The 9876-nt window shown below is 47.0% G+C and overlaps 1 protein-coding gene across 1 annotated transcript; it reads right to left on the bottom strand.

Annotated features, from left to right (window-relative positions):
* Positions 1-6753: 6753 nt before the first annotated feature.
* On the bottom strand, positions 6754-8934 carry LOC126071300 (platelet-activating factor receptor-like). Its single transcript, XM_049875528.1, has 2 exons — positions 8397-8934; positions 6754-7771 (listed from the first exon to the last, which is right to left on the bottom strand). Exon 2 carries the CDS (start codon positions 7756-7758, stop codon positions 6754-6756), a length of 1005 nt encoding a protein of 334 aa, XP_049731485.1. The 5' UTR covers positions 7759-7771; positions 8397-8934.
* Between the last annotated feature and the right edge of the window lie 942 nt (positions 8935-9876).

Genomic DNA, 9876 nt, shown 5'->3' on the forward strand with positions numbered 1-9876 from the left:
AGTCCCTGTGCATCAGTCAAGCTTAATACCCACTCCATGCCCAGAACAAGCAAATGTACCCAGGGAAGAAAATAGCCAGTAACCATGAACTCAACTGAAAAGGGGTACTTTCTGTCTGAATTCCATTTTTTGTAGTCCTTGTTGCTTCCAAAGCTTTGCCGTATATTTAAAATAGTATTTTGCAGTGTTTTTGGCTTTTTCTAGTTATTGCAAGGAGAGTATAAGGATGCTACAACTTATACAAATCAGAAATCACAAAGTCCAAGTTTGTCTTGAAAGAAGAACTGAAAAAAGCAGCTTTCAATTTTCAGCTTTGATTTGAAAGATTGCTAAGGACAAGCAATCCATCTTGATGCTAATATGGTTTACGAAGGGAAAGGTATACAAGCCAAAATTTTGCCCAAAATCCAGATATATTCTTTGATGATGTATTGTGCATAATTTGAATTTACTAGAAGACATGGCTTCAACTGTGCTGACAGCAATGATATTTTTTGGAGTGATTCAAGTATTACATACAATATTTTCTGAATATGCCCAAACATGGAATAGGTTGATGAAACACACCAGATTTGATCTCAGAACTACTCTTATAAACATGATGGGAATCCCAACTAAATACTATTAAATCAGTTCAATTTATTTTAGGTATGAGATGTGCTATAAGAGCTCAATGAAACAACTAAGATTCTTGGGTAAAGACCAAATCCCATTGTCTTTTGTGGAAAAACATTTATTTTGAATATATATTATCAACAGGTATTTGTTTTGGACTGTTGCCTGCTATTAAAAATGTTAATAAAGTTTATAGAAAAAGAGTTAAGTTTAAATATTTCGCTTTTAAAGTTAAAAAAATATTTTTATAGGTGTAAAAATGGTTTTTCTAAATTGAAATAAGCTGCATGTGAAATATACAACAAAAATGACAGTTCAATAAAATATAAGGCAATTATAACAAGGAAAGGAAAATGTTTGTATGACAGTGAATAAGGAGATTAACAGACAAATAATCTCAAAACTTATTTCTAGAGAGACTATTTTGGCCCTTATAGATTGAGGCATAATCTTGATTGAAGAGAGATTTGAACAAAGTTAGCAATAAACTGCCATTTTCTGTTTTTAATAATAGCCCAGCATTGAAAATTTTGAAAAAAGAACTGAAGAAAGTCTATATGAATCTAGATAAGGATTGAAGAAATGCTAAAAAAAAAAAAAAATCACGTAAGGAATGACAGCGATTTATATAATGAAATTAAATTATTTTGAAATATTCTCTAACATAATAATTTATCATACATGACCCAAATACAATGTTTAAACATAATATATAAAATTGAGTTCAGTCATCTTTGATAATTTGCTTTCAGTCATGAAAACCACAGCTTTATGCATATTTTTCAATTTTGTCATTGTTGTGGTAGTTACCACTGAGTCATCTCCGATTCATGGCGATCCCATGTACAACAGAATGAAACTCTGCTCAGTCCTGTGCTATCTTCACAATCGTTGGTATGCTTGGGTCCACTGTTGGTGCCCACTGTGTATTTTAAGGGCCTTCCAACTTAGGTGGCTCATCTTCCAGCATTTTAGCAGATAGTATTCTGTTGTGATCCGTAAAGTTTTTGTTGGCTAATTTTTTAAGGTAAATCACTAGGCCTTTCTTCCTTGTCTGCTTAATCTGAAAGCTCTGCTGAAACCTGTCCACCATGGGTGACCCTGCTGATATTTGAAATAACAGTGGCATAGCTTCCAGCATCACAGCAACACACAAGCCACCACAATACAACAAACTGACAGACAGGTGGTGGATCTTGTCATTAGGAAGGTACATCTGTTAAAGTAGTAGGATGGAATGTATTTTATTTAACAATACATTAGCTTAATTTATAACTTTTAAATATTTAACCATATAGTTAAGTGGGCTTTCATTTGCACTCTTGTCCAGGACACTACAAATGTTGGGAAGAGGCGTGAGTTCAAGATCTTGACCCCAGTGCATTTCAAAGTTAGACTGGTGCTTACTGAGAACTAGGGGTGAGGGAGCCTGATTTAATGGCGACAGCTTCCTGTTAGGGCCAGGTGGTGGGTGTGTTCCACACCAGTGATAGAAAAGGGCAGGCCCAGGAATGCCCTAGGAGGATTGTTCTAGAAAGGTCACAGTTCCTGAAGCTGGACTGTAGTCAGAGGAGGTGGTTTCAGGGTCAGAGAAGAACATCTACAGCCACAGCGGTGTCTCTAGGGCCCAGAGGGGAGAAGACCATCCTCATCCGGGGACCAGAGGAGAGGGAGATAGATGCCACAGGCAAAAATCAGCTGCAGAGAGAGCACCTTGAGGCCTGAAGACAGAGAGAAATCAAACTGGAGCCTGATAAGCTTTTCTGCAGAGGCCAGGGGTACAGGCAGGGCCTGGGCTGGAGGTGAGGACCCAGGCAGGAACAGGAGGGGTCAGAAAGTGGCTCAGGCAGTTGTGTGCAAAGCCAAGGACCTGGATCGGCCCAGGTCATGGGCAGAAAGAGGGCGGAGCTCGGTCCAGAAACCTGGTCTATGACTGAGCTGAGAGAGAGAGTGTGGCCCAGCAGAGAAGGGGAGATTTGTTCTTTCTGTGCCAGAAGCAGCTTCCTTAAGTCACAGGATGTGGACTGTTTAGGTGGGGCAGGGATTGGGCATTCTTTCCCTGGAAGGGAATCCCTGAGTGGTGCAAACTATTAAAGTGTTTGGCGGCTGACGAAGAAGTTGGCAGTTTGAGTCTGCCTAGAAGCACCTTGAAAGAAAGCCCTGGCAAGCTACTTCTGAAAAATCAGCCATTGAAAGCCCCATGGAACACAGGTCTACTCTGACACACATGGGGTCGTCATGAGTGAGAGTCGACCGGACAGCAACTGTTTTTGTTTTTGGCACTGCAAGAGGGAGGGAGAGTCTGGGCTATACTAACTGGTAGCTGCTGAAAATGGCTGGCAGATGGATTTTCCCTGAATCCTGGAGAAAAGGGGTATCCAGCATCTAGTGAAGAACCATCTAGGCTCCCTTCTTATCCATCCTGGATTGGAGGCAGATCTAGGGTCAAATTCTTGAAGGTTCACAATAAGTGTTGGAGTAGTCCAAAAGGAAGGTCCGAAAGTATTGGCAGTACGAAACAGCCTGCTTTCACTCATCCCTCAGGCTCTTTGCCTCTGGGGCCTCACCCCAGGATCTTTGTTTCCTGAGTTGACTTGGCTGGAGGAGAGGGATCCCTACACACTGTAACTCTAGACAGAGGCTTTCTCTTCTTCCTGTCTGATCTCCCAGAGGCAATTAACTCTCAAGCTCTTTTTTGCCTCCAAAGTCAGATACAGAAGACTAAGGTAGACATTTCCCAAAGGAAACTACTAAGGGAAAAGTTACATCAAAAGCAAGATAGTACAAGACCACAGGGATGGACGACGCCACAGGGAACCATTTTTATTTGGATAGAATCAAATTCCACCTCAAGGGGTTCAGCTGGCTATGGTGTAGACACTAGACCATTCCTCAGAGGCCTGAGTGCATGGCCCCAGGTGCTGGGCATTTCATTCCAACAATGCAAATGAATTCCCACTGTGGGCCCAGGCTACCTCCTGGCCTTGGGCTGAGATGCTGGTCAGTGCTGCATGGGATGAGCCAGCCTGATTCCCAAGAAGGGCAGAGAGCTAACAATGCATAAAATGCACACGTACTTGTGTGCATCTGGGGTCTCAGTTGGGATCTTCTTTAATCCCCTCGATAAGAAAGATAGGCTAAGATTGGGCTCGTTTGAGCCTGAGGTGGCACTCTTTCTCTTCCCACTCTCATCCCCACCAAGTTTTAAACACATACCAAGTGAACTGAGAAGCATTCTAGGAAAAAGAAAAAAATATTAACCATTGACACAGTTTGAGCACAGAAATATTCAGACACATCTAGAGGAACCGGGGGACCAACGGAAGTCCAGATTCAAGAAGAAGCAGGTGAAAATGCCCAGCGATGGCGAGGGTGTGAAAAATAGGGATGTGCTGTTGAAGGAGCCCTGGTAGCACAGTGGTTAAGCACTTGGCTGCTCACTGAAAGCTCAGCAGTTCAAACCCACCAGCTACTCTGTGTCAGAAAGATGTGGTGATCTGCTCCTGTAAAGATTTCAGCCTAGAAAATCCTATGGGGCAGTTCTACTCTGTCCTGTAGGGTTACTATGAGTCAGAATCAACTTGATGGCTGTCTTAGCCATCTAGTGCTGCTATAACATAAATACCACAAGTGGATAGCTTTAACATAGAGAACTTTATTCTTTCACAGCCTAGAAAGTTACAAGTCCGAGTTCTGGGTGCCAGCTCAGGGGAAGGCTTACTCTGTCAGCTCTAAGGGAAAGTCCTTGTCATCAGTCTTCCGCTGTTCTAGGAAGCTTCTCCGAGCAGGGACCCCAGGTCCGAAGGACACTCTATTCTCCTGGCTCTTGTTTCTTGGTGGTATGAGGTCCCTGTGTCTGTCTGCTCCATTCTCTTTTATATCTCAAAAGAGATTGACTTAAAACACAACCTAATCTTGTAAACTGAGTCCTATCTCATTAACATAATTGCTGTTAATCCCACCTTATCAACATCATAGAGGTAGGATTTACAACACATTGGAAAATTACATCACATCAGATGACAAAATTGTGGACAATCACACAATACTGGGAATCATGGACTAGCCAAGTTGACACACATTTTTTGGGAGGACACAGTTCAATCCATAACAATGGCATACAACAACAACATGCTGTTGATGGGTGTGTAATTGGTGCGACATTTTTGGAGGCAATTTGGTGATGAAATTTAAAAATTTAACTGCACACACATACTCTTTGACACAACAACTTCATTGCCAAGAATTCACTGTAGATTTACAAGTATGCAAAAGTTTGTGGACAAGGATGTTCATTGCAGCATGGTTTATAAAAGTAAAATAATGAAAACAACATAAATGCCCATCAATAGGGGATTGATTGAGTAAAATAAATACTCTGTATCTATTAAAAAAGCATGAGGTAGATCTATACATGCCGATATGGAAAGATGTATAAGATATATTAAATGAGAAAAGCAAACTGCAAAACAGCCGTGTAATACTATCCCATTTGTAGGTTTTTTTTTTTAGGAAAATTGATATATATGTATTGTACTGGAATAGAAACTATCTGGAAAGATATATGCATAAGAAACTGAACAGTGGCTACCACTGGGGGAACTTTATTTTACATTCCTCTCTACGGATTTGAATTTATTTTCATGACCATATATTACTTTTAAAATGTAAAAAAAAAAAATTAAGAAGGAATAAGGGACCAATGAAATGATACACTATCAAAAGAGAAAGATGTAATATATCAGATTTATCATTTAAAGGCAAACTCAGCGGTAGGACCTAAAGATAGGTAAGACATGGTGATTGACTGATGGACCTTTCCTGACTCAGCCAACTTGGCAATATGAACTTGTTACACTCACTGAGCTCTAACCTTGAGACCCAAACAACCTTGCTCTGGGGTCCCCAACAACATGGCTGAGGGGGGGGAGTGGTTCCTTTCCCCACTTGAAGCAGACTCTTGAGTCATGAACAGACATGAGAAGGGAAAGCTCTGGTTGCCAGAGCCATTGGCAGAGATTTGCACCTTGTGACAGAGTCTCAGCTCAGCTGAAGCTGAAGCAGCAAGTTTGGCTGATCCCTGTCCCAGCTAATAACAGGATAGATCTCCAGCTTGGTTACTACCAAGTCTCGGCACGAGAGTCTTGGCACAGTGGAGGTGATGGCTGAGTCGCAGGTATCCAACAACAGTGAAAGGAAGCAATCATCAGGACTGGGTCAGAAATGTACCGGTGTAAGATAAGCTTGGAGAATCCCAGAAATACTTGAGGAAAATCTATCAGAGACTGGGATGTCTCAGTGAGTATTTGCAAATTTTAAGGTAATGATATTCAGGTTTCATTCATTCATCTAACATATTGATGTCTTACTATATGCAAGGCACAGTGCCAACACAGGGGATACAGCAGTAGATAAAATAACCAGGGAATTTAGTAAATTGACATGAATGAAAATAAAATTGCAAATATCGAACCTTCTTGGACCTACAAAAATGGTAATTTCATATGGCTCGACATAAAAAATACCTTCTGGCAAGAGAGAAAGAAAAAAACAACTAATTGCTTGATTATAATTGTGAAAACAGTTAAGAAAGAGCAATCAGATCTGATCCAGTCTAGTACTGGAGCAGTCAAGAAAGGCTTCCCTGCAAAGAGTTACTTTTGAGAAAGTGAGGATGAGGAGAAATTAACTTAATGAAGGAGAAAGAGGAAGATCATTCTTTGTACAGTCAGGTGCAAAGGATTTGAAGCTGGTAAGAAACTGGTTATGCTCCAGGGACTGAGAGAAGGTGCTGACTGAGCCTGGAAAGAGAATAAGGCTAGAGGTAGGCAGGAGACAGATGAGACATGGCCCTGTAGGCCAATGTTAAGGGCTTTGGTTTTTATCCCAAGAAGTTTAAAAAAATAATGGCATATTATTTATTTGTATCCAAAAGTTGGCGAGGCCCTGAGAACGTTCAGGTTACAAAGAACCTTCTTATCCCCTTTTCACTGACGAGCCCGGTGGTCCACAGCTAAGGGACTAGGAAGGGGTTGCATATGGATTAGAACCCAGGCCTTTTCAAAGAGCTTTCTCCACCCGGATGCCTGCAGGAAGGCGGCAGCAGGGTGTGGGCAGGCAAGGAGACCAGGGTCCTCTTTAAGGTAAGACAAAAGAAGCCCCGTGGGCGCCGGGGCCCCCCAACCCCGGGCGGCAACTCAGCGCCCAGCAGTCCTGGCGGAAGCGGCGCACAGAGAAGCAGTAAATTAGAGGGTCCAGGCAGCTGTTGAGGCTCAGCAGCGCCAGGCTGAGAGTGTGCAGGACGTCGAGCGTGGAGGTGGCGTGACACCCGCCACCGTCACCGCCCGCGGCGCCCTCCTGTCCAGCCACCCAGGGCGCCAGCAGCAGGTGGTAGGGCGCCAGGCAGAGTACGAAGACGAGTAGAAGTCCCAAGACCATGGTCCTGGCCGCGCGCCGGTGCGGGCCTGCAGGCGCCGGGCTTGGGCCCGAGGGCGCCGCAAGCGCCCGCGCCAGGCTCACGTAGGCCGCGAACACCAGCAAGAAGGCGGCCGCAAAAAAGGCCACGGTGGCGTAGGCCAGGCCGGAGCGCGCCCAGCCGTGCTCGAGGCAGCGAACAGAGCCGCCCGGGCCAGGGCGCAGCGCGTGCGGCGCGGCCAGCGAGGGCGCGGCGCAGGCCAGACCCGCCAGCCACGCAGAAGCGCAGGCGGCCCGGGCTGGGCCTCGGCGGCGCAGCGCAAGGCGGGCGGGCGCGCTCGGCCCCGGCCCGCGCACCAAGCCGCAGCGGCACACGCTGATGAGCGCTGCGAAGGCCACAGCCGCATAGGTGGACACGTAGTAGATAGCCCCGGCCGCGCGGCAAGCGGCCTCTGGGAAGGGCCAGTGGGCCGGGCCCAGGTAGTAGGTGAGCCATAGCGGCAGCGTGAGCGTAAAGAGCACGTCGGCCAGGGCCAAGTTGAGCAGGTAGAGACGTAGGGCCTGGCCTAGGCGCCCACCACTGCGGAGGAACACTGCCAGGGCGGCCACATTGGCGGGCAGCCCCAAGCCCAGCGCTAGGGCGTAGGCCGTAGGCACCACGATGAAGCGAGCAGGGTCATCCCAAGGGCTGCAGCCGCCAGTACCCAGGTCTCCAAAGCTGCTGTTCATACCTGACTTTTACCTGGGGAGAGGAAGAGAGGTCGCTGTGGAGGACCCCCATTTCACCTCCCCCACCGCAGTTCCATCTTCTTCACTTCTCACCGGAAGGGGATGTTAGAGGCAAGGAAGCCCATGTGGGAGGGGATGGAGATGGGAGGAGGCTAGCAGCTGCTGGGCTGAAGAGGAGGGGATCGACTTCAGAGTTATCAGTAGAACGGGCTTAGTGGCAAGCTGTCAGAAGGAAGGAAGAGGCACATAGCCTGGAAATTTCCAACCTGGGTAACTGGAGGACGGGGTGCCCCTTAGAGGTGGGGTATAGTTCAGATATGTGGGGATACAGGCGTGTGTGTGCAGTAAGCCCAAACAGGGCTGAGCTGACCACGCGTGAACATAAAGAAAGGATCCTACCCAGAAAAAGCCCAACCCTCCCCTGCCCCTTGCCACCCAGATCAATGGGGGAGAGAGAGAGGCATGGATGGAGGAGTGGTCTTGTGACCTGGACAACAGGCCCATGCAAGTAATCTTGGACCTGCCTTGGTGAAGGTCTCCTCCCCCAGACGTGCCCCAAGGCTTGCCTGGAGCACCCTTGGCGAGCTGAAAAGGTTTCACAACTCCCAGGCCTTCCAACCTGTTTCCTTTCTCCTCACCTTTTGGCCACAAAGAAGTTCTGCGTCTAACTCAAAACTGGACAGCAAATCAGAAAGAGCACAGAGCCAGGAATCTGGAGATCCTAGAGTTGCACATTTCTTTGCCATGTGACTTGGGGCAAATTACTCTGCTTCACTGAGCCTGTCATCTCTGCTGTAAAAGAGATTAAAATACCTACCTCACAGAGTTGTTGGGAGGGTTATGAGAAAACATAAGTTAAACTCTGAGCGCTGTGCCTGACACTGGGGAGATACTTCATAACTGTTCGCTCCTTCCCCTCTAGGCAGCAGTCAGCTAAATGTACACCCACACAGGCACACATACAGTGTTAGAGACACAGACACCCCAAGCAAATAGAACAACAGAGACATCTGGGCATATTCCTACTCTCTCCCCAAGAGGGGTTTGTGTACAAGCCAATGTCCTGTTCCTATTTTTGGCACATACCCACAACCCCAGGATGGTCCCAAAACTCCATTCCTCCAATACCAAAATGTCAAATTTCTGCTTTTGAGCCTCTCAGGCTTGAATCGTTTCTGGAACCCTGAGTGAGAGTATTGCCTTCTCCCCATCCCTCTCGGCTCTCTTCACCATGGCTCTAGCCCCCATCGGCCCCCACCCTGACCTTCCCCCTTCTATCTCACCAGATCTTCCCTCTCTTACCTCTTGCTGTTGTGGCTGCTTGGGGCTCTCTCTAGGGCGCTGGAGACCAGGCTTTAAGGAGCTGGAACAGGGCAGAAACCCCTCCCACCCACACACCCCAGAGCCTCCCATCAGCCAGCTAATCCTGGACAGGGCATGAAGAATGGGTCCAACAGCTGGAAGGACCAGAACCCACCTGTGGCAGCTGTGTGTTGGGTTTGTGGGGCATGGCTAGGGCCCTGGGGGAAGGGAGTGTCATTACAAAGTAAGAGGGCCTTCAGCACAGGGAGGGAGACAGAAAAGGTATTAGGAAGGCCTGCAGCTGAACAGCATTGTGCTGAACTGACCTAGATTTAGGCAGCAGTTTGGGGGGCACATTTCCCAAGGTTGGCTTCTCCTTGGGCGGCTGAGGACACACTACTGCAGCTCAAGATACTCCTGCTGCTGCCAATCCAACTGCTCCTCCACACCAGCTGGCCAGCCCACTCCTCTACTACCCTGCCTCTTCCGCAGCTGCTGGGCTGGCCCTACAGCCAAACTTGGGGGCCCTGGAGCAGCTAATCAGCCTACAGGCCCAGGCTCGATGGTAAACAGGAGCCTTCAATCTAATACCAGCTGTGAGAGATTTTATTTAAAGTCCTGGCTGGAGACAGGCTGGCTGTGGCATCCTGGAAGGGGTGGAGAAGGGAAGAGGCCAGGATCCTAGAGTCTCCAGGCTCTCCTTCCATGGGCTTCAAAATTTTCATGCAGAGGGGTAACTCTGGAGAGCAGGGCAGATTTAATCATACTGGACAGCTCATCCCATCTACTCCCAAGTTGAGCAGGGAAGGGGTGCCA

Source organism: Elephas maximus, chromosome 3, assembly GCF_024166365.1.
Source record: "Elephas maximus indicus isolate mEleMax1 chromosome 3, mEleMax1 primary haplotype, whole genome shotgun sequence".
NCBI classification, from domain to species: domain Eukaryota; kingdom Metazoa; phylum Chordata; class Mammalia; order Proboscidea; family Elephantidae; genus Elephas; species Elephas maximus.